The sequence below is a fragment of the Hyperolius riggenbachi genome, chromosome 1, assembly GCF_040937935.1.
Source record: "Hyperolius riggenbachi isolate aHypRig1 chromosome 1, aHypRig1.pri, whole genome shotgun sequence".
Classification (NCBI taxonomy): Eukaryota; Metazoa; Chordata; class Amphibia; order Anura; family Hyperoliidae; genus Hyperolius; species Hyperolius riggenbachi.
Window position 1 is genome coordinate 470633161 of NC_090646.1, and position 26076 is coordinate 470659236.

The 26076-nt window shown below is 44.9% G+C and overlaps 1 protein-coding gene across 1 annotated transcript in view; it reads right to left on the reverse strand.

The window, feature by feature from the left end:
* Nucleotides 1-7955: 7955 nt before the first annotated feature.
* TBC1D10A (TBC1 domain family member 10A) overlaps nt 7956-26076 on the reverse strand; it is a 101379-nt gene continuing 83258 nt past the window's right edge. The window contains exons 7-9 of the mRNA XM_068240486.1: nt 24666-24855; nt 14816-14970; nt 7956-9566 (exon numbers count right to left, since the gene is read on the reverse strand). Of these exons, the coding sequence (XP_068096587.1) occupies nt 9051-9566; nt 14816-14970; nt 24666-24855 (861 nt within the window). The 3' untranslated portion in view covers nt 7956-9050. The remainder of the gene's footprint in view (nt 9567-14815; nt 14971-24665; nt 24856-26076) is intronic.

Here is a 26076-nt window from a genome sequence, read left to right on the forward strand (position 1 = left end):
AGTTCTTATTCATGTATTCATTTTTTACATTACTTTAAAGGAAACCTGAACATACTGTAAAAAAAAAAAGTTTCACCTACCCGGGGCTTCTGCCAGTACCCTCCAGCTGTCACGAAGCAATCCTCCATTTCGCCGACTTGTAAGTCAATGTCCACTGAGCCTGCCCAGACCTGGCCATGTGCATCCTCGGTTGTGATCCTGCCGCTGGAAGGGTACTGCGCAGGATGTGAACGAGGACACGTGCTGCCAAGGCTGCGCAGGCGCAGTGGACATCAACTTGCAAATCGGCAACATTGAAACGGAGCCTGCAGCGGGGGACCGGAGGATCATTTTGAGATGGTACAGGCACAGGGGGCTGGCAGAAGCCCCAGGTAAGTGAAACTTTTTTTTTATTTTTTACGGTAGTTTGCTTATTTATATTTGAATTCTTTTTTATCAATTCTTGACAGAGCAGTTGTCCACTCCTTACCCTTTAAAAAATGTTTAAGTACATGTTATATTCCCCAATAAAGCTTATTACTTGATTATTTGAGCAGATTAAGGGCCCTTCTCCACTAGGTGCATTTCGTTCTGAAAATTGAATCGTTTATGTTTTTCCCAATTGCTGCACCATCGTGGTGCTGTTTTTCCACTAGTGAGATTTGATTTTTTCCAAATAGCCAGCCTGCTGCATAAAATCATGATCTCAGTAATGTAACTCAATGAGAGCATTTTTAAAAAGCTCTCAGAAAGCTCTGATGGCCAAAAAGCATTCAGAAAAGCAATTAAGGCTAGTTCACACTGGGCGATTTTTCGGCGATTTGCTGATCGTTGGCAATTAACAAAATGCTGCTGCTGATGCAAGTCAATGGTAGTGTTCACACTGTAGCAATCGCCAGTGATTAGCGCTTTGCTGATGGTGCATGCAGCGATTTTGGAGCGATTGCATTTCAATGTTCTAGAATCACAAAACGCAATCACTCCCTAAATCGCTTTCACTCACTAAATTCTTTCACTGTACAGGAAAGCGATTTAGGAGTGATTGCGTTTTGTGATTCTATAACATTGAAATGCAATCACTCCAAAAATGCTGCATGCACCATCAGCAAATCGCTAATCACTGGCGATCGCTACAGTGTGACCACTACCATTGACTTGCATTAGCAGCAGCATTTTGCTGATCGCCATTGATCAGCAAATCACACACAAAAAAAAAAAAAAAAACACCCAGTGTGAATTAACCCTTAGGGCCCATTCACACTTGCTGATCCCAAAACGCTAGCGTTTTTGCTAGCATTTTGCTATGGCGATTTTGCTTGATTAGCGGGGAAAAAAAAAAAATCACCATTCACACTTGGTGATTTTTTTCACAACCACGTTTAGCGCTTTTACAGCACTGAAACGCGATCACCAGGAAATTACCTGAAAATGGTGCAGGCTACGCATTTGCGTTTGGCGATTTAGGGCGATTTGCAGCAATTAGCGCAAATCGCCTAAGAACGGGCCCATAGGGTTTCATTGCACTAGCGCTTTCAAAAGCGCTAGAGTTTTGCCAAAATCATGGGCAAAACACTCAAGTGTGAACGGGCCCTTATAATGTGTCTGAGGCCCTTAAGCTCCACACACACCATAAAATCTTGGTTGTACAGATTTACAAAATCTATGTAGTATAAGGGCCAACAGATTGAAAATATCTTGAATGATTGATTGGATAAGCTCTTATATTACATGAAAGTGGTAAGATTGAACAACCAAGATTGTATGGTGTGTGGTGAGTCTAAGGGCCCTTTTCCACTAGCAGTCGCTAGCGTTCACGCTGAACGCTAGCGATTGCTGAATCGCAATTACCGGCGATTCCCCGACGTTTGCAGCCGCGATTTTGCTATGCTATGTACTGCATAGCAAGATCGCGGCAAATATCGCTCCGCCACGCGTTCGCGTTCCCGTAAAAAAACGAATCGCGGTAGTGGAAATGACCTACCGCGATTCCTATGTTAAAAAGCAAACCGTAGCGATTGTAAAATCGCTAGCAGTTTGCGTCTTTGCGATTCAGCCAGCGCAAACGCGCTGGTGGAAAAGGGCCCTCAGTCTCTATTTCCATAGATGCCTTTTTGTCCGTTTTTCATCCTTTATCCAGTTTACAGGTCTCACTTGTTGGTTTACACTACAGCTTTAGTAGGCAAATTGCACTGAACATTGCTTTTGTAGGAGGGCTTTTTGGTCTCTTTTAGTCCACTATACAATCCTAGTGGCTCTGGATCACCCTGAGCTTGGGTATTGCCGTATTATGCTGCACTACAGCTTTAGGAAACAGTCTGATATCCACCATGCTTTGCAGATGACATCTCAGGTAACTAGTAATCATCTATGCTGGGCTGTCTTGGCTGATTGATATTGTATTTGTTTGCAGCAAGAGGCCTTCAGCTTCCTCTTGCAGGACAGAACATGCCACTTTTACAAGCTGAGTGTGCTTGTATTTATAAAAAAAAAAAAAAAACACTCGACAATATCACATGGATGACTGTAGGGTCTATGAAATTGCCACTAGGTGGTGCTGATTGGCTACTAATGATGTAGAGTAGACAACCATGTGGGCCAATATACACTAGCTGTGAAATGCAGATATTTTCCACATGCGATTTCTGATGCAGATTCGCAGCCTATTGAATTCAATAGACTGCATCCCAAATTGTGTGCAGACAAAACAAAATAGCGCTGGCAGCAATTTTCCACAGGCCACATCCAAATCCCTATAGCCATGCATAACACAGCTAGTGTTAGTACATCAGTTTGGTTGCAGCTTCACAGTAGCATGGGTGCTGCATCCAATTTGGAAATGCAATTTAGCCTACAAACTGCCCTGGCTATAAGCCATGGAGCTTCCTCCCTAACTTCCACATGGTGACTTCCATAGCCCACCCATTCAGCCCCTTGCAAGTGCAACCATCATCACACACACACACACACACACACACACACACACACACACTTGGGAGGAAACAGTGAGAGTTTGATAGGCATTTCACTACCTATCCACAGTCTTTGGAAAAGAGGCCTAAATTGTGTGGCCCCAAACATAGCAGCTGTGCTGCATAAGGCCTCTTTCACAAGGGAAGCTGAAGGCAGTAAATTCAGCATCTGTCAGCTGCTCCGTTACCAGCTGGGCACTTGCTAGCGCTCAGTACCGGCAATGAGGAGGCTGCTGCCCAATGGATTCACAACTAAGTGTGGCCGCTCGGTAACACCATCAGGTGTCAAGTGGTGAACAAAAGCAGCCATTTGGTGGTATTTTAATTAATAGTGCTCATGGATGGCCACCGGGGAGACTGAACTGCCTGAAAAGCTCATAATTCAGCTTCCTGCGTGAAAGAGGCCTAACTCCCGCCCACCACCACCATACAATACACACACACACCATACCATTTACCTCAAGTATCTGACCTACCTACATTCCTTCTTTCTTAGGCCTCTTTTCCACAGCCAGGAAGGTGGCTTTCCAGTACTCGGTATGGGGGGCGGACAGGCAGCCCCCCCGATGGAGTTGCATCTGGGCTTGGCTGTTGCCTCCTTAGATGAGACATGATTTTTTTTTTTTTTTTTAACAGCTGGGTAACACCCATGTCAAATATGACACACGGCGGCTACCAAACACTGCCATTCGGCTGCATGTAATTGCATGTATATAATTTACATAATTCTGTATCAGTTCTAAATCATTTGCATCATAGGCCCAGTGCACACCAAAAACCTCTAGCACAGGGGTCTCAAACTCGCAGCCCTCGATACAATATTTTGTGGCCCTCGCTGGCAAAAGCTTCCTTATAGTTCGCTTCAGTGCTCCCAAGTAATCCGCCGCATCCCCGCCGCTAAACGAGGGCTGCAGAGCCCCCAAATCGCCCGGGGGGCAATCCGCCGACATTTCCTGGAAGGGGCAGAGATTTCAGCTTCAGCTCTGCCCCTCCTGACGTCAATCGCCGCACAGATCGCCACCTCTCCCCACCCCTCTCTGTGAAGGAAGAGTGAGAGGGGTGGGCAGAAGCGGCGATGCGCAGCGATTGTGAAATTCCTTATGCAGCCCAGCCTCATCCTGACTTTGCCTCCTGCGGCCCCCCAGGTAAATTGAGTTTGAGACCCCTGCTCTAGCAGATCCGCAAAACGCTAGAGGGTTTTGAAGCAGATTTTCAGAGCGATTCTAGGCATGTTTAGAGAGGTTTTCTAAACATGCCTAGCGGTTTTTGCAGCATTTTTGGGTGTCAGATTTCATATATCGTTACAGTAAAGCTATTGCTGAACAACTTCTGTAACAAAAATGCCTGGAAAACCACCTTGATCTAGCATTTTTCAGAGGCGTTTTCCACTTTACTATACTTTAACATTGAGGCAGAAACACCTTAGAAATATAAAAAATGCTGCAGCCCGAGTTTGTGGAAAACACGAACCAGTCTGGTGTGCACCATCCCATTCAATTTCATTTGCCAAGCAGTTTCCCCCCTGCAAGCGTTTTAAAAACGCTTCAGAACCACTCTGGTGTGCACCAGCCCATATTGACAATCCCTACAGGTGATACCTGGCATACCGTTCCCCCAGCATAAGTCTCAGTACCTGAGCAGTTGAGTTAAAGCACCATTTAGGCCAGAAACCCACTAGGAATGATTTTCTGAGCGCTTTGGCCTCTATTCATAAAGCATTCCCGCATGCGGTAATGCTCAAAACAGCTGACTTTCCCGACCATTTAGCAAAGTGTCCATTTATAAAAGCTGTTTCTGCATGAAAAGCTACAATTCCTGAGCAGTGCGGGAAATTACCGCCTTGTGTGGTGATTATCACAACACGTCACTACATGTCAATTCATAAAGATTAGAGCAGGCGGATTCAGTACGGAGAATACCGGCTGTTTAACAAAGGAGATAAGCCAGCGATAACAGGCAAGATAACAGATAAGTTAATGGAGACCGACCTCCCAGACAGCAGCAGTGAAAGCAGAGCAAAAAAGGCATCCCGGAATACCCAGGCTGTGTTTTTTAACCCCTTGGGTACCTGTTTTCAGATAAATTTCACTTCAGAAAGCCTGCATGTGTAACATTTCTTGAAGTTCTTCTAAGCTACGGCAATTAAATAGATTGTTTAGAAAGACTAATAGACAGATTCAGCACAGATTTAGGGCAAGGAGAGGCAGTTTTAAAAAAAATAAATAAAAAAAATGCACATCTAAAGGGATGCTGAGGCTGCCTTTTATAGTAACTGTCTCTGCATAGAGAAAATGTATCAACTCAGCAGTACCGCTAGTTTAGTGCGGGAATTCCCAGACCTTTCAGCGCAAGTGTAAACTTTTTCATGAATTAGCACACAAGTCTAAAATACCGATGCGGTATTTTCCCTCCAAGATTTTTTTTTCCTGCAAATGTTTTCTGAATAGAGTCCTTCGTGATTTGAAAAGCTCTTGCTCATGTAATGCTATGTATATAGAGCTGTATATAGAGCTTAAAGCAGACCCAAACCAAACATTTTTTTTAAAAAATATTTAGTTGCACCACTCTGACACATACAAAGATAAATAAACACTCCTCCAAGCCTATGAGCATTTCAGTGCATACTTTTTCACCCTTCTCTTTTCATAGCTAGGGTTATACTGAGGGCAGCCATTAGCAATTCCTCCATTGCTGGACACCATCTACTCCACCAGTTTGCCGGAAAAATCCTGGCAATTTGAAAGGAAGGGAGGGGTTCCTCCAATAAATGTAAAATATTTTATATTTGTCATCATGCAGCTAAGAAAAGGCTGCTATTTATTATTATAATTTAGAAAATAGATTTTATTTCTGAAATCTTGTATTTTTAATTTGGGTCCACTTTAATAGTATGAGGAAGGCTCCCAGTCCCTCTCACAGTCCACTCCACTCCAAGTATTATGCATCCAAATCCACATGGCAGTTAGTTTTTACATTTTCCCATCTACTGAGACTATGATGGGGACATTAGATATAGGCTTGCATTAACAAAAATTTAAGTAACATGCATTATTCAGTGAAATGATCTTTGAAATGCTTTACTTATTAAACAGTCACATGGGCAGCTGCATACTTAGTATGGATGGTACCCGGTTTTTGTTCTGCTAAGGACTAGTGCACACCAAAATCGCTAATGCAATCGCTAGTGTTTGCGATAGCAATTTGGTGAAGCAATTTTCGGAGCGATTTTTGAATGATTAAACGTTTTTGCTCATTCATTCAAGCATTCACTCCAAAACAATTCTACATGTAGTGCATTTGTGATTGTAGAAAAATCATAACGCTGCTGTGGGAACCCCCTCATAGGGTTACATTAGCCAAGCACTTTTCAAAGCGCTGGTGATCTGAGGCCAAGTGCACACTGAGCGGTTTTTGAAGTGTTTCGAAAACCGCTTCCGCCTATCAAAACGCTTGGCTAATGTATTTCAATGGGATGGTGCACACCAGAGGTTTGAGGTTCTTAGCAAACCGCAAACGTGGGTCCTGCAGCACTTTTGCGGTTTGCAGAAGCGTTTCTGCCTCAATGTATAGTAAAGTATAGGAAAAGCTCAAACTGCTCTGAAAATGCTAGATCAGAGCGGCTTTCCAGGCGTTTTTGTTACAGTAGCTGTTCAGTTACAGCTTCACTGGAATAATATTTGTAATCTGCTACACAAAAACACCCCAAAAACGCTAGGCATGTTTAGAAAACCCTTGAGGGCCCTTCCACACTAGAGGCTAGTTTCGGCGTTTTACAAGGTAAAATAAAAGTCCATAGACTTTCATTTTACCTTTCACACCTAAAGCAGCTTTTTCGGGCGTTGCGTTTTGAAGCTCCTCTGAGCTTTTTCAGGGCTGTTTACAGCCGAAGTTGGCTGTTGGCGTTTCACTGATAGTCAATGGAAAACGCCAACTTCAGCGTTTTCAAAGCGTTTTACAGCTGACTTGTTCACTTATTTTTATAGGAAAAAAAAAACAAAACACGTTTTCATATGAGCTGTACAACGCTTTGAAAACGTTACGTATTGGCGTTAAAGGGATACTGTAGGGGGGGGGGGGGAATGAGCTGAACTTACCCGGGGCTTCTAATGGTCCCCCGCAGACATCCTGTGTTGGCGCAGCCACTCACCGATGCTCCGGCCCCGCCTCCAGTTCACTTCTGGAATTTCTGACTTTAAAGTCAGAAAACCACTGCGCCTGCTCGCCCGTGTCCTCGCTCCTGCTGATGTCACCAGGAGTGTACTGCGCAGACACAAACCATACTGGGCCTGCGCTGTGCGCTCTCGATGACATCAGCGGGATCGAAGACACGGCAACGCAGGCGCAGTGGTTTTCAGACTTTAAAGTCTGAAATTCCAGAAGTGAACCGGAGGCGGGGCCGGAGCATCAGTGAGTGGCTGCGCCAACACAGGATTTCTGTGGGGGACAGTTAGAAGCCCCGGGTAAGTTCAACTCATTTTCCCCTGACCCCCCTACAGTATCCCTTTAAGCAAAAGGCTGAGTTTCAGCCTTTTCTACCGCAGCCTCTAGTGTGAAAGAGCCCTAAACATGCCTAGAATGGCTCAGAAATCTGCTTCAAAAACCTCTAGCGTTTTGCAGAGCTGCTAGAGGTTTTTGGTGTGCACTGGGCCTCAGAATCGCTCTTGGTGTGCACCAGCCCTGACTGTTTGCAAGCATAATATTTCTAGCATCAGAAAGTATTGTCTGCATCACTCCATGAGCTAACAGCTTTGTTAGTAATTGCAGATCTATTTTAGGCAATTGCCCACTGGAAATACTGCCACAACTGAAAATAGACCTGCAACGTGCATAAAGGTCAGAGGTCAAGACACTAAAGGCAGCATATTTGCTCTGTGTCACAGACTCACAGGGTATGGATGGGTTTTATTATAGGGTAAATGTTCTCCTCCACATTTAGTTAGGATAAACAGATCTCTTCAATTCTCTTATGAAGTTGCTCCCACTTAGCAGCAAAATATAGACTGGAGCTTGCTGGGAAAAAGCATCTATGTTTTCATTTAAATAAACACAGGCAGTTGTACAAGACTGTTTAATGACGTGAATCATCTGTCTGGGGATATCAGGTTCATAAAGAAGTTCAAAAAATGTACACTTACTATACAGTTAGCTTATGAATATTTAGAAAAAAAATGACACGCTAGGTGATTTTACTGTAATCTAAATATTGGCAAGTGTCTTTATTTTTCGCAACAGCTAATACCATAGATAAATAAATATTCCTGCTTGGCTGTGTTTAGTGTAACTGTATAATACACTGTGGAATACAAGCCCTTCCCTGCAGTGTCAGGAGGAGGGAGGAATAGTGTCACTTGGTCAGGTAACAGTATACAGTTCATCCCCAGAGTCACTCCCAGAGACCCAAGAGGCAAACTCTGACTTCCTCTTCTCGTACAGCATGAAGAAAGAGGGAATTCAACAGACACGCCATTGTGCTGGGCGATGGAGCACAACTCAGACTCCTCTAATCCATTTATTGGTACAAAGAGCGTCTGTGGGATGGAGGAAGAGTTTCTGTCTGTTTCATTTCTCCGCTTGGTCCCATGTAAATTGGAAACAATGAACTCGTTGTGCATAGTAGAAAACTCTGCTCTCAGCAGCATAACCTGTGGAATGGAATAGAGCACAGGGCGCATGGCCAGCACCCATTACACTGACACATGGCCAGCAACTGTTACACAGACATCAGTCACAATACAGAAAGGCTCCCTTGCAGCTTATACTGGGTGGTAGTTCTAGGTAACCATTTGATCCCTATCGTCATTCCCATCTGCAGAGACACAAAGAAACCCAGTGCAATACATAATGAGTGTCTTGTAATCTCTGATTGATGAGGACTTGTGGAAGTACACAGGACACAGTCCAGAAAAACCAAGAGGAGTCCTACAAACGCTTTTCTTTATCAAATGGAACAATAAGGCCAGTCCCTGCACTTTCACCATTTATTCTCATACAATTCCTTGCTCTTGCTGAGGAATTGCTAGTAGAGCAGTTGAAAGACTCCAAAAGCACACAGTTGGCGGTGATCGCTGTGGTCAACTGATCACATGGTGGAACCTGTGGAAGTTATAAATAGGTGTCTTCACTCTCTTTGGAGCATAAGCTCTCACTGGACTGATGCACATTTAAAGAGTCTTGGTTGGCTTTCTGGTCGTCTTTGGCCAAGAGAGGCTGTACCGGTTCCTGCCGGTGATTTCTGGACCCCTCACTTCCGTTTTTCTCTTTCACAGTCCCATTGGACTGGTCACCTTTTCCTTTGCTCTTTTTCTTTTCTACCCTTTTTCTCTCTTTTTCCATTTTTTCCTTCTCCTTCATCTCTTTAGCACGTTGCTTTTCTTGCTCCTTCTCTTCCTGCTTCTGTTCCTTGGTCTTCTTCCCAGTGTTTACATTGGATGGGAGGATAATGGAAGGGGAGTGTGCTAAAGGCTTGTGGCCTATTGGGTCGGACTCACTAATTGCTTTGGCCCCATGCATGCGGGAGGGGGATTTATACTGCAGCTCTCCAAATTCTTCCTTCCATTTCTTCAGCTGGATCAAATGTTCACGTTCTACATCCCGTTCTGTGATCTGCAATTCCACAATCTCCAGAGAAAAGAGACAGAGATTAGGGTTAGAGAAGATCTAAGCAGAGCGCACTGATACATTCTGAACCACAAACACCCAGCAAATCACAGCAGCAGCCCAGCATAACAATCTGTTCATTTAAAAAAGTAACTATTTTAATGTACAATAAATTATAACTTTAAAGTCACCGGTTTGTGCAGCTTTTTCTATTATAGAGCCCCTTACTGTATATGATATGTAACTTATTTTTTTCAGACTATAAGACGCTCCTGACCATAAGACGCACCAAGGTTTAGAGGACACAAACCAGGGGGGGGAAATATATACTAAACCTGGTGCATCCATGGTGAAGGGGCATCTTGTGGATTATGCCCCCTTTGTACCTCTTGTGTCTCCCTGTGTCCCCCTCGGGTCCTCCTCTATGCCTCTTTGTGTCCCCATGTCCTCCTCTGCATGGGCACACTACAGGGAGTCCCCGACATTGCAGCGGGTTGGAGGTATGTATTGGCAGGCGTTAAAGTCAGGAACTCCCTGTATTTGGACTAGAAGATGCAGTGACTTTTTCCCCACTTTTGGGGGGGAGAAAAAGTGAATCGTATAGTTCAAAAAATACAGTATATACAAAAAAGTATGAAAACAGCTGGTCTGCTACCCACCACCATTCATATATTAGGCACACTCATACACAAATATTTGTGTGAATTTTACATCAGATAAATCTGTCTCCCCGCACCGTGTTGGAGTAGAGCCTTGTAGGATTACAAACCATGCTCACATTTTATACAATGCGGATGGCTGCAAGCTACCAACGGCTTTTCATTTTTTCCACAACACTTTAGTCAGAAAGGCTGAACATTATTTCATATACTGGTTCTAACACAGGTGTTTGAGCCCCATACAGCCTTGTGACCAGTGCCCCAACACCATCAACCCCTTTATATGGTCAGAATGACTATCTCAGAAAGTAAGATCTCAAATCATAGGCAGTAAACTGCAGTAGAACATGGGCTCTGGAAGCTGTGTTCACAGCCCTTATGCTATGTAAGTGCAGAATGCTCCCAGCCATGAGAGCACAGCCAGGAGGCACACAGCCCTGCCTGGGCAAGGCATGGAGTTTTCAAAAGTACAGTGACTGAAGGGATAAGGTAGAGAGCAACGACAGCGAAGGTCAGTTAGGATACCTTTCAAGCTGTTGGTTCTTTTACTATACTGATGTGGTAATACTACAAAAGATTGTACAATCAAAATTGATTGGTGTATGGCTAGCTCTATAAAATAAACATATTAAAGAGACTAACAAAATTTTGAGCCGTATTTCTTCTATTCTATAAGTTCTTATACCTGTTCTAATGCGGTCTGTCTTACTGCAGCCTTTTCTACTTGCACTGTCTCTGTAATAAATCTTATCTCCTTTCCTCTGTCTTGTCTGTCGGGCAGAGGCTGGAATGTGCAGCACTGCTTGTCATTGGCAGAAGCTTTACACACCCCCTCCAAGCTCTGCATGAGTCACACAGTAAGCTAGTTCTCAGCCTATGATACTCTGGTTAGAAGCCAGTCATTTGTTTGTAAACACTTCCTAAAACTGTTAATTACAAGCCAGGATTGCAGCAGGGAGTGGCAGAAACAGCACAGAGGGGCACAGGAGAACATAAGGAATAGAATGGTATGCTTTTTATTGTAAGAACATTAGAGTACAGATTCTCTTTAAATCTGCGCACCATGAACTTCAGAATTATAATTAATTGTTCGGGGGTGCTATAGATATAAAGATCCCTGCCCTCAGAACACAAAAAAAATAAAAAATAAAAATCAATGCACACTTAGAGTATGAATACTCAATACAAATTTGTATGCAAGGATTGGCTTGCATTCTAAAACTAATATGCAAGATTTAAAAAAAAAAATAGACTGTAGAATGTTGCAAACGCAGTGTATACATTCATGGCTGCCACAGTTTTGATTATTTGAATACAAACCAAACCTTGCATACATATTTGTACTGAGTATTGTTTTATACCCATGAAGTGAAAAAAAAAAAAGGCTACAGAAAAGCGCTTTTCTAAGTGCAAATCACTCTAGAAGCACTTAGAAAAGCGCTACCAAATCACTCAGCGCTTGCGATTGTGCTGGCGATTTATAATGTGAACAAGGCCTAAGACCTGGATTTCTGCAATGGCTGTTAAGGTTGTGGCCTAGGTCACCTGCTGCTCAACAGGGTACCTCCAAATAGAATAGGGAATTTCTGAAAATGTAATAGGAAAGCTACAAGTGTGCAGTCCCCTCTTCCATGTGTAAGGCCAGAAACCCACTAGGAGCAATTTTCTGAGCGCTCAGCGATTTAAAAAAAGCTCTTGCTAATGTAATGCTTTGGGTGTGATCCCACTTGAGCGATGTGATTTTATAAAAATCCCCCATAGCATTGAATTAGCAAAAGATTTTTCAAATCACTAGCGATTAGAAAAGGTTTCTAGCCTAACACGCAAGGGGTGATTAGTGTAAGGGCTTGTTTCCACTGTTGCGACGCGATTTCGGCCGCATTCCGACGCTTGTAAAAACGCATGCGGATGCGTTTCCGCATGCGTTTTTACCCGCGATTTCGCATGGCAGGGTGCCATGCGAAATTAACCATGACACTGCCAGGGCCAAATAAAATTGAAAAAGGTGCGAAATCGCACGCGAAATCGCGGGTAAAAACGCATGTAACAAACGCATGCGTTTTTACTATTAAATACATTAGCGGCGATTCGCACGGATTCCCGACGCAGGCGAAATCGTTGGCTCTTTTGTGCGTTTTTTTCACGCTGAAAAAAACGCACCTCAACAACGCTACAGTGGAAACAGGCCCATCCACTTGCATTACATGTGCGGATCTGCATGCGTTGGACACATGCAGATTCGCGATAGTGGGAACGAGCCCTAAAACACACACACACACACACACACACACACACACACACACACACACACACACACACACACACACACACACACACACACACACACACACACACACACACACACACACACACACACACACACACACACACACACACACACACACACACACACACACACACACACACACACACACACACACACACACACACACACACACACACACACACACACACACACACACACACACACACACACACACACACACACACACACACACACACGGGTTGGTCACAAGAAAAAAAAAAAAAGTCATACCTCCCAACATTTAAGATAAGAAAGGGACACTTAGGGCCCAATCACACTTAGAAGCGCAAAACAACGGCGATTTTTGCCGGCGTTTTGCAGGAGTGATTTTTCCGCGGTTTCACGGAAAAAAAAAAAATCACTGGACAGTGCAGAGATTTCTCCGCGACCGCGCTTAGCGCTTCTATAGCACTGAAACACAATCACCGGGAAATCGCCTAAAAATGGTGCAGGCTACGCGTTTGCGTTTCACGATTTGCAGCGATTAGCGCAAATCGCCCAAGTAAGAACGGGCCCATGGGGTTTTATTACACTAGCGCTTTCAAAACTGTAAGTGTGAATGGGCCCTTAACCTCTTGACGACCAGCTAACGCCGATTGGCGTAAACTGGTCGTCTGCGGGTTACCATGGAAACGGCTGCTCGATCGAGCGGCCTTTCCATGTCAGTTCACGGAGGGTGCCTCCGTGAACAGCCGGAAAGCCGCCGATCGCGGCTCGCCGGCAAAATGTAAACAGGCGGGGAAGAAATCCCTGCTGTTTACATCCTACGGCGCAGCAGCGCCGTAGGGCAGATCGGCGATCCCCGGCCTCTGATTGGCCGGGGATCGCCAGCATCTGATAGGCGGAAGCCTATCCTTCAATGCGCAGGATGGAACTCCGTCCTGCGCATTACGGAGAGAGGGAGGGAGGGAGGTAAGGAGACAGAGGGCGGAAATGGCTGCGGAGGGGGGCTTTGAGGAGCCCCCCCCCCCCCCCGCAAAACGCAGATGGCCGGCGGCGATCAGACCCCCCTGGCAGGACATCCCCCTAGTGGGGAAAAAAAGGGGGGCGGGGGGGGGGGGGGGGGGAAGTCTGATAGCCCTGGCATAATACTGATCTGTGCTGCGGGCTGGAGAGCCCACGCAGCACAGATCAGGCAAATCACCCCTGGTCGGCAAGTGGTTAAGCTATGCCCCTGCCACACCCCTACTCTTGCATACTATAAAGTTTTCATAAGAAAAATATATGTTTTATAATTCAATACACACTGGATCCTTCTATCATAGTTCATTTTCCTTCATATTAACATTTGAAAATAAGAAATATCAATTTAAAGTATGGGAATAAAGTTTAGAGTAAAGTAAACATTTTTCAGCAAAAAAAATAAAAAAATAAAAAAAAATACATATATTAAGATAAGTACATCAGACCTGAAAAGGGACATTGGGCTCTATTCACAATGGGCAGTTCGGTAACATCAATTTGGACGATAAATTACCACATGCGGGTTTTTTTTTTTACCCTTTTTTTTCCCCCAAATTCACTAACATTTTCCCACATGGGGCAGAAGTTTGGCAATTTACAGAACAAACATGCCTCAAGTCACTAAGCCCTGCTTGGCAAGTGTCACTTCCCAACGTGTAGGAGGGCAGCAGGCAGGCAGGGAGCTGCGTGCATCACTGGGAAATTTTCTGTCCTGTGCATACCAGTCATCCCTTTAGCTGTGCTGCAGCCACCAGGGAAGCTCTTCTGTATGCTAGAATACAGATTTACACATCTAAAGGGATGCAGGAAAGCCCTCAGAATCGTCAGCTTCCTCTGCTTTGATACATTAAAAGACCCACAGATACCCTATCGCATCAAACCAGAGTGAGAAGCAGGGCTGTGTGGCTCTAACTATTGGCTGCCTGGCTCTCTCCAAAGGCTGTCTGTCAAATCCACCGCACAGAGACAGCCTGGGGAGAGCCAGTTATCGGCTGCTGTGAGCTGGAGAAAAAGACCAAACACATTTGCCCGGTAATTGAAATGCAGAAATCTTTGTGAACTTACATTTCCTGAGGTAATTACCGCACAAGTTTGTAATTTACCTCACCAGTCGGGATCTCTGATTTTCTGTGCAGTGATAGGCTTAGTGAATTGTAGCTTGGGAAGGTGATCTGTAAAAATCAGCTATTCTGAGCATTACCGAATGCGGTAATGCTTTGTGAATGCAGCCCAATGAAGAAGAAAGAGGGGTAGAGGGATTTGGTTCCTAAAGAGGGACAGTTGGGAGCTATGTAAAAGTCCAGTTTTAATTATATCCTCACCTCTGGGATTAGGAAGTTTTCCTGCATGCATCTCGGATCGATTGCCCGCAGCTTCTCCATTGTTTCATACTGACCCTGACAAGACTTCAGCTTTTCAGAAGTGCCAAGGGTAAACTTCAAGAGAATGAGTGCAACACGAAAGATGATCTTCACACCTGCAGCAAAAATGGCCAGGGGTTAAATTTAAAAAAAAAAAAAAGAGGATGGACAATATGGAATTTCATTAAGTTTACTGTAAGGCTACATCATATCATGTGAAAGGACAACTGGCCTGAGAGGAATATGGAGGAGCTGTCCGGCCCATCCTCTTTCCCCAATACTTTTAGTCATAGACCCTGAACAAGCATGCAGATCAGAAGTTTGACTGCATTTGCCACATGCTTGTTTCAGCTGTGTGATTCAGATACTACAGGTGACAGAAAGATCAGCAGGATGCCAGGCAACTGGTATGGTTTAAAAAAAAAAAAATGGCACCTTCCATATCCCTCTTACATCAGTTATCCTTTGGTGTAGTTTTTAATAGGCTCTGACTTTGCTTCAGTTTCTAAAGCAAATTAAACCATTAGATTCCTAAAGGTACACTTTAAAATGGCTTCCCCTTCACGGTTCACTGTTTCGCTGACAAGCACTGACATGGATTACACACTAAAGTCCTGAAACAAGAACAGAAATACTGTGACAGACTGATCAAGACAGGCCAAATCTGGTGCAAAAGTTGGCCTCGATTCATCATTGTCTTTGAGATAACTTTTTCCAGTTTGTTAAATTACCGAATTCGAAGTTTAGCGATTTCTAGTTGTATTCATTAAGGTTTTTCCGCTTTCGGTGTGAATTCGATAAAATATGGGTAACCATTCGGTAACGTGTCGATATTTCCATTTTACAGCGGTAATTTAACACAAGGCCATAAGATTCCCATGGAATTGTGGGTAAAAGGCAGTCCTTTGAACACTACGTAACAACATTCCGAATAGGGCTTAACACCTGGACCAGGATTCTGGAAGTGGCTTGGGACAACCCCACAATTTCACCAGCTGCGGCTTGATAGGAGCCTTTTCTAAAAAAAAAAAAAAAATATAGTGCAGCTAGCAATTAGTTAACCCTGGCACTGCCTGTGTTCTCTTACAAGATGATTCAAGAGAAATGCCGATGTCCTGTTATAGCAAATAAATCCATTCTCTTGCAAATTGATACGGTTCTAGACCTTATTCTTGCCCTTCTGCACCTTTGAATCACTCAGCTGATACATATCGGTAACCACTTCAAATGGCTCCATCTTCTCTGTCAGCAATGATCTGACAGGAATAACGACAGAGCAGTGAAGGAGATAACTAATCCTAAATGTAACGCTAAGCCACGCCCACTTTCATGAATTGCACTTTCTTCCGTTTTAGCGCATCATTACCGCATCACTGACGAATGATTACCGAATTATTACCGAATGCTTGCTAACAGCTGTAGATACATTTGATGAATCCTGAAATCAACTTAACGAATTTGGTATTTTACTGAACTGTCGTTAACCAATTCGATAAGTCTTGATGAATCGAGGCCTATGTGCAGGAATGTGAACTCTGTAGTGGCAACTTCCTCATAGTGAGGGCAGCCAACACATAGGTATGTGCGCTTGTGTACATGCTATGCATTCTTATACTACTTTGCTCATCAGAAGTATGCAGGCACACTACATGTTCAGGGAATGAATTATTGTCTTCATCCTGTCCTGCAAGACCCTACTAGTCCAGGTGACACAACAAGGTCACTAAAATCCACAACATAGCACTCTGAAGGCCGAAATCAAAACGGAATTCAAACAGATAGTATCTGAAAAACTACACTGTGTGGCCACATGACACAGGTGAGACAACTTCTAAGTGCTCTGCTTTATAGATTACACTGTGCGTTAGTCGTACAGTTCTTGGGTTGCTCTACCAAGAAATAAGTGTTACTATAATGAGGGACGTTTAACCCACAGCACAGCCCTATGTGCCACGAGCAACGAAATAAAGGAAAATCACAGATGGTACAGTATCAGAACACTGGCGTATATTTTTTTTCTCTTCAGTATTCTATGTATAAACTGCTATATGGAAGGTGTACCTAGTGGGCATATCTTACTAGAAGAGTTTGAGAGACACCTCAACAACTACACAAAGTTAAAAGTTCAGCCTTTGAAGGCGTTGTCCTAGTTATGCTGCAAAGACCTTATGAATAGGTCTTGTGAGGTAGCAAATTTACCAGCAGTGCACAGGCTGCACATGGCTAGGCAATCCTTCCTGTGGCAACTCTATACACAGCACCCTAAGGCTACTTGCACACTGCAAGAGATTCCGATTCAGATTCCGCTTTTTAATCAGTTTTTACCTCCGATTCAGATTTGCAGTGTGCAAGGAGCAAACTGCAAATCTGAATCTGAAAAACAGATTGAAAAGCGGAATCTGAATTGCTTGCAGTGTGCAAGAGGCCTCAGTGGTTCTGGAAAGTCTAGTAACAGTTTATAACAGGATGGTCAATGCACATTGACCAAAGGTCAGATCACAGAAAGAACTGACCTCATCTCCATTTACTCCACAGAAGAAAAAGATTGCTACATCTTAGCTTCCACTACAGTCAATGTACAACTCCAAGCTGCACAACAATTCTAGATCAAATATTAATGGGCAATTTTAAACTCATCAGTGCACTATTAAAATTGACTGTTGCCATTTCATGTAATGCAAACACCACACCTGAACTGAGAAGCATATGGAGACTGACCTATTTATTTCCTTTTATCCAATGTAATTGCCTTGCTGAGGCTTCTGATCCTCTGCCTATAATACTTTTAGCTATATAGACCCTGAACAAGCACGCCAATCAGGTATTCCTGACAGAAATCGGTCAAGATTAGCTGCATGCTTGTTTCAGGTGGGTGAGACTCTACAGAAGCCAAACTGATCAGCAGGACTGCCAGGGAACTGGCATTGTTTCAAAGGAAATAAATATGTCAGCCTTCATATCGCTCTTAGTTCAAGTGTTCTTCAATAACCCTATAAATAACAAAAACAGGGAGGGAAAAGAAAAATATATGCCAAAAGATAGTAACCAAAACAGACACTGCTCCTTGCATGTCCTGAAAAGTCATGTAGGAACATGCAGTGATAATTACACACCCTGTGATGAGTAGCAGCTTCATACAGCATGAATCCTGCCAGTCTAACCAGGCTACTGCACGCCTCACACTCTGAGCTGGCACCACACTGACAGTGCCCTGACTATACCTTCCTGACTATGGGAGAGTACAGCACAGAGCGTCACAACAGTCACTAGAGCAGGCATACAGACAGAATAAGCCACATGTTGATGCAGGTACTCCGAGCTGGCACCACACTGACAGTGCCCTGACTATACCTCCCTGACTATTGGAGAGCACAGCACAGAGCATCACAACAGTCACTAGTGCAGACACACAGACAGAATATGCTACATGTTCATGCAGGTGCTCTGAGCTGGCACCACACTGACAGTGCCCTGACTATACCTCCCTGACTATGGGAGAGTACAGCACAGAGCGTCACAACAGTCACTAGTGCAGGCACACAGACAGAATATGCTACATGTTCATGCAGGTACTCCGAGCTGGCTCCACACTGACCGTGCCCTGACTATAGGAGACGAGTGTCAATGATATGATACGGAAGTCGAGACGATTATCGATTCCGTATCGTTCTGCAAAGCAGAGCAGAACGTCAGTTCTGTTTAAATGTACAGTAGATGTCTTTTTTCCCCTTCACTCTGAATTAGAGCCCCTCACCACTCTATTTCCTTACCAGCTATTCACATGTAGGTGTGAGGACCAAATGCTGGCCGGTACAGCAGATAGCGATCAGTCCATTTTGGTTCCCTCTCAAACCTTCCCTCCGAAATGCTGCATCAGGACAATGGGGAGGTCCCATTTATTAATAATTCAAGACGTAGTTATCGCAGACAAAAGACAAATATATTTCCGGTTCCTAAAAATCAGCCTAATAGATCATCCAAGTTATAGCAGATTAGGGGCCCTGGAAACAGAGTTCTTCTGCATTCGCTGAGCGCACAATACCTTACTGCTATTTGGCGTCATTTGATCCAACATCGGCCGCAGGTTAAAGATCTGCTCTCGGATTTGCTGTGCGCCAATCCAGACAGAAATGGCGCAGGTTATTGGTAAATGGTGTCATTCTATGATTTTACAAAAACCCATGCCCATCATGCTCCGCAGGAGGTAAACCCACCTACTTGTCAGATAAGCCAGCCCACTAAGTCAGATTTTTATAAAAGTCTGGTCCATTGGCGACCATTTTAGTCCCCAAAATGTCATCAACTAAAGATCTTCACACACGTGCTCCAAGAGACCAGAGCACATGGACTACCATAACATGCTTTGTTTCAAGGACTCGGATATCAATACCTGCATTTGAACTGGACTTTCTTTCAATAACCCCACAAGGACTGCTAAGCTAAGTAAACCTCACCATTTCCCTTTTATTTCAAGCGGTGTGTGTATATGTTAGTGTATGTAAATGTGTGTAACGCATTTTTGTTATTAAAACATTTAAAAATTGTTTTACGGTTATGACCTGTTCCTGAACATACAAAATCGTACTTACTACTCCGAAAACGTTACCTTGCGTTCTAGTGTATCTTGTATTTACAACCCGTATGTTTGAATCGGGCACAGATACAGATTTGGCACTGATCCCTAGATACAGCTAAGGGTTAAGTTGCAGTGTTCTCAGTGTGTTAAAATAGTTACAGTCGTGCGCTGACTCGCACGTGGTGGCAAGCATTTGAATTATGTGTGTGGTGAATCCTTTGGAGTCAGAACGCTCCTCTCGGCTAGTCGGTTCATGGTTTGCAAATCCACATATGGTCATCTATGAGCAATGTGATCGCGAGACCGAGTTTCTGACTCTGAGCGAATGACCCAATCAAGGACCGGCCCTTGCGATCCTTGACAACTAGAGCACAGAGCGTCACAACAGTCCCTAGTGCAGGCACACAGACTCCACACAATATGCCGCATGTTTATGCAGGTGCTCTGAGCTGGCACCTCACTGGCTGTACCCCGACTATACCTCCTTGACTATGGGAGACTACAGCACAGAGCGTCACAACAGTCACTAGTGCAGGCACACAGACTCCACAGAATATGCCGCATGTTCATGCAGGCCAGATACAGTCACAATCAAAAGCTTAACGTGATATATTTAGTTTTATACAGTGGCAGGTCTGACGGTGAAAGCTGCCTGCATATCACAACAATCCCTGCCCTGTGCAGCTAAGGGATACTTATTGTAGCAACTGAATGAGATCATACAATGAACACCCCTCCCTTAACATTAGTCATAGGTACAAAAAAACCAAAACACTTTCTATGCAATGAATCATGCAATGTGCTAAAAGCAAGAACAGAAAGCATTCACTGTATAATACGCACAGAGAATTGCCACCTGGCTCACACCTAAATGTTGCTGTCACATTTCAGAAGTGGAGACTTCACCTTTAGGGTAAAGGAGGCACGGGTTCCTTAACAGAGGCCAAGTTCTTTCACCTCCTGACATCTGCCGAGCACAGTCAGGTCTGCAGCTGTATGTTCACTGAACACAGAGGAGAGCTCCAGTCTTCTACCTTACTGTAACTGCTTTACTACCAACATACTAAACCTCCTTTCTTACCTGGCCATTTCAGATTTTATTTGAAGGACCACTGTGATAAAAGTTATGACATTCTGTTACTCCTATAGGTGGAACTCCGCTCACAACCCCGTCCACCAACAGTGCAGGAAAAGCGGGCTGCTCAGACCCCAAGTCCAGTAAAGTAGAGAGTGGATTCCGCACAATGTTGGTAGGATCAAACTTGCTTTATTAAATCTCGTACATGACAGGCTAAAATCCATCACCACAAGCTGGATTTTAGCCTGTCATGTACGTGAATTAATAAAGCAAGTTTGATCCTACCAACATTGTGCGGAATCCACTCTCTACTTTACTGTTACTCCTATAGTCATAATAGCACAATATAATCTTCTAAAAATTGCACAGAAGTGACACCTAATCTCAGATCCTTATTTGTCAGAAAGTTCACTTAGTCTCTTCCATACGACAAGACTTCAAACTCATTAACTCGCTACAGTAACTGACAAGTCAACAACTGTGTGGATAGAGGAGTCGCTTGTTAGAATTCTTTCCAGGTGCAAGAGACCAAGTCTAATTCCAGGTGCAAGAATTCCCTTTTGAGGATTCAAACATACAGTATAAAGCAAAGTTTATAAATGCTGTGTGCAGCATGCATCACTTTCATGGAGCTGCTCCATAGCTCTCAGTTTATATGTGGGCCTACATCTTCTCTGTCCCTATGCCGCAGAACCAGAGATTGAAACACTCACAGTGATGTCACAAGTCCCTGGCCACCACATTGCATGCCTGGAGAAGTCGTCCCATCTCCGACAAGGAGATGTAATCACATGAATGGACTACATCTGCCAGCATGCACTGGGGCAGCAAAATCGCTGCAAGTACTTCAACCTGCATGTTTGCAGCACAGGGACAGAGAAGATGGAGGCACTCATATAGGCGGAGGGCTACAGAGCAGTAAGTAAATGCATGCTGCCCACCCTAAAAGCCCACAGCATTTAAAAACTTCACTCAGGTGGAGGTTATTTGCATACATTTAATTTAGGAGCAACCAGGTGCTCAGATTCTTTAAAGCAGTGCCGTCCAACTGGCTGCCCGCATCTGACACCCCCAGGGCTCCTCCTGTGGCCTGCCTGCTCCTTGCCTCCTCCCTGTGTATTTTTCTCCTCCAATTGCTTTCTTTTTTTTCCCTGTTGAGTCCTTCATTCAGAGAACAGTAAATGCTGAATGGTGTGGGGAGGGGAAGGGGCAGAGCAGATAGAGGTGTAGTCCCCCTTGCAAAGGATGGAGCCAGTGACTAGTATTGAAGGTGACTCAGACAGTGTGCGATACTCTGCCTCCTCCATTTGATTTGTGACTCTTTGGACAGGACAGATGAGAAAGCGCCGGAGCTGTTGCATTGAAAGCTCAAAATTAGTGCTGGAGGAATTACCTGGCAGGGGATTACATTATTTAGGTTTTCATGTGCCACAACTGACACCACAGAACTCAGAGGGCACTAAGGCTGGGTTCACACATAAAAGGTGTCCAGTCCTGTCAATTTTTGATAGTTGCCATCAGTTCTGAATGGGTTTTCTATGGCTTGGTTCACACATAAAAAAGTGAACACAGGGCCGCCTTCGGAAATTTCAGGGTCCCACACTGGGCAAACCAACTGGGCACCCCCCTTCACCCCATGCCATAACAATCTGCAGGGCCTGAACATAGGCAGGTGACACACAGCAGACAGGGGGACAGGAGTACACACAGGAGACAGGGGGATACAAAAGAGGCAGGGGACAGGAGACAGGGAACACATGAGACACAAAGGCTATCATTCATGAACAGGCTGTCGGTAAACAGAATCAGTGCGGGAAAACACCGCGGGCGGATTTTTAGACTTCTGGGTGGGCATTCATGAAGATGTATCCATGTGCGGTAGCAGTGCGGAGATTCCCCAAACTAAGCTGGCGGTAGGCTTGCGGAGACACGGAAGCTGCCGAGTTGATACATTTCTCCGTGTTCCAATCTGCTGCAGCTGCCTGGGAGGTCTGTGTGTCTCCATTCACTTACATTGGTATCGCCACATCAGAGTGAGCGGTACTTCCCGACCTCACACCGCTTGCGGTGTTCTTTATGAATGAACGTTTTGCTACATTTGTACCGATAATCACCGCACAAGGCTCGGTAGTGTCCTTTTTCCATGCGGAAAGAGGCTTTATGAATGCTGACTTTGCCGAGTGGTCGGTAAAGTCAGCTGTTTTAAGCATTTCCGCATGCGGAAGAGAGACAAGAGAAACACTGTCTAGTGTGTATTTTCGAGGGAGTGTGGAAAAGCTGTCTAATATGTATTCTTATATTACTAAGTTTTTATTGAAAGTTTTCATTTTTAAAGAGTACAACAGTGCATTGAGAAAACCAAACAAAGTAATACAATGCAATTTCAAGCATCACATATAGCCTGAAGTACAACAGGGGGAAGGGGAAAGCTGTATGTGGTGTTCTGATCTGTTCCCACAGAAAATTAAATCCAGCTATCTGGGGCATGTCAATAAAGAAAATGTGGTAGGTTGGGGAGGTCCAGAGGAGGACCAGCTAAAGTACCATCCTGAAGGCCTGTCGTCCAGCGATAGGTGATACAGGGAGGAGCCACACTTGTTCTATACAGAGACACAGAATGTAAAGGGGTAGAAGAGAGGAGGGGAGAGAGTCCAGAAAAGAAGAAGGAGGTTGAGAAGAAAGAAAAGGAAGAAGGAGAATCCACCTTACAGCCGTGTTATTACGGGAACCTCCCAGATCTTTTCATATTTTCCGAGCGTGTCTAAGGATTCTTGTGTACTCTTGGGAGGTTAATGGGGGGGGGGAGGGTGTAGGTGTGTGTGTGTGTGTGTGTGTGTGTGTGTGTGTGTGTGTGTGTGTTTTGGAGACAAAATATTAGGTCTGCCGCGCACTAAAAGTGCATCATTAACGGGCACCTCAAGTTCCAGGGAGGAATACAATCCACTTATTTGTAGTTTTTTTGGCTGAGGGAGGAAACCAAAGCACCTGAAGGAAACCCATACAAACACAGGGAGAACATCCAGGGAGTACGCCACTCTCTGTGACTATGCTCGTAGTGGCTTGTGTATATACACCTGTCTCAGTGGAATTACATACTAATGTTGCACAGTACATACAGAGTGGATGTACTGAAGGATGGGAGACATGACTGGATGAATGCCCAGCCGCTGACAAGGCCTGGCACTGCAAACTTTCTCTAAAGTAGCAGGGAGGACATTTTACTTTTGTAACAGGTTATGCTGCATTGGGGGGGAAATAGGTCCTAAGTGTGTTTTCAAAGTTCATTTTAAAAGGAACCTTAACTGAACGGAGGGTAAAGAGTTTCAATTACCTGGGGCTCTTACCAGCCCCCTGCAGCAGTCCTGTGCCCGCAGAGCCGCTCTGGAATCCTCCGGTCCCCCGCTGTCACTTAGTATCATTTTTGACGACTCACCAGTCGGCCGGCCGCCATGCGTACTATTGGACGCATTCCCTACTGCAATTAACGCTGTTGCCGCATATCTACGCGTGCAGAATGCGGCAACGCGTATTTTTGTATGCATTGCGGCCCGAAACAGCGCTAATTGCAGTAGGGAATGCGTCCAATATTACGCATGGCAGCCGGCCGACTCGTGAGTTGTCAAAAATGAAACTAAGTGACAGCGGGGGACCGGAGGATTCCAGAGCGGCTCCGAGGGCACAGGACTGCTGCAGGGGGCTGGTAATAGCCCCAGGTAAGTAAAACTCTTTACCCCCCGTTCAGTTAAGGTTCCCTTTAAGCACTTCCTGCAAAATGGATGTTTGCACTAAAAGTGCACAAATAGGACATTTAAATAACTAGGGTTATTCTGCAGAAGTGCATATGGTTAAGCAAAGAAAAAAAAGGTTTATTTTTCCAGTGGTCTGATGGCTGGAACTGCTATCCTCTTAAAATTTACAACCATCTCAAAATGGTTTCTGTATCAAGACTAGCATACAGTACACACAAATAAGCTAGACATCCAAAATGGGGGAAAAAAAAATAAAATAAAAAAAACCTGCAACAGTTCTTGTTTAATGAACAAGTGGTAATAGCTAAAATGGAGGTTCTAGTTTGGGGAGGTTTGACCCTGTAATTGATAAATAAATTCAAACCTGTAGTAACATAAGTAGTAAACACAAGAATAGTAATAAGTTACCTTCACAGAAAAACATATCCCAAACTCGCAATACAGAGCTCCAGGGAAGTGTTCGAGAAAAAGCGCACATGAACCACTCCGTCATATATAAGATGGGGTCAATCTTCTGCTTGCTCAAATGCTTGTGGGCCACCGGAGACACTTTGCGGAGCAGTGCAAACAGAATCCTTCCATCCAGCTGAATTGCTTCCTGCAAAAAGGACATAATAAAGGGTAGTGCAGTGTTCTCCCCAGGACCTATTAAGTGGGCGGGCCGCCCGGCTGTTTTGAAACCCCGCCCGGGTGCTCCAAGGCCCGCCCGCATCACACGCTCATGTGCGCTGCCGTCTCCCCGCATAGAGCGGGTCTCCCTCTGAATATAGCAATCCCTAGTTCCGGCTGCGCTGCCCTCCTGGCGCCTGTTATATCTTCAGATCAGCGGCAGCCTCCTTGATGTAGTAGCGCTTGTCCACAGCACCCTGTCCTGCCGCTCTGCTGGAACACTGTGACCCACCTCTACCGCCCGCTTGTGCCCGGCTTTTGATTGCAGTACGGCTTCACGCTGAGTGTCTTCACAGCCATGATCGGCTGCGAGGAGAATACACGTGCTGCAGGCAGCCCAAGGGAGCCACTGGCCAGGCCACTGTACGGACGGGGGATGGGTGTACTAGAGGGGACCGGAGGATGTGCTCCCTAGTTCCGGCTGCGCTCCCCACCTGTAGAGTTCTCTTCTGTCCGATCGTCAGATCGCTGCCGCAGGGATATGGGAGAGAAGCGATGTGCAGCAATGCGCTACATGATGCAGCGCAGCCGGAACTAGGGAGCACATCCTCCGGTCCCCTCTAGTACACCCATCCCCCGTCCGTACAGTGGCCTGGCCAGTGGCTCCCCTGGGCTGCCTGCAGCACGTGTATTCTCCTCGCAGCCGATCATGGCTGTGAAGACACTCAGCGTGAAGCCGTACTGCAATCAGAAGCCGGGCATCAGCGGGCTGAGGAAGTGGGTCACAGTGTTCCAGCAGAGCGGCAGGACAGGGTGCTGTGGACAAGCGCTACTACATCAAGGAGGCCATTCAACTCATCCTAATCGCGGCTGCCAAAGCGGTGAGCAGGGGGAGGGGGTGACATTGGGAAATGTTAAATAGCTCCCACCTGTCCCTCTTTGGGAGTCCTGTCCCTCTTTCCTCCTCATTTGTCCCTCTTTCAGGCCTATATACCTCTCGACTAAAAATGTGTTTGACTGTAAATTTTATTCCCATACTTTAAATTGATATATCACGAACGGTAAAATGTTACTATGAAACATGAGGAACATGAAGGAAAATGAACCAGGATAAAAAGGACCAGGGTGGTTTGAATTATAAAACAACGTATTTTTCTTATGAAATCTTTATAGTATGCATGAATAGGGTTGTGATGGGGTTGTGGCAGGG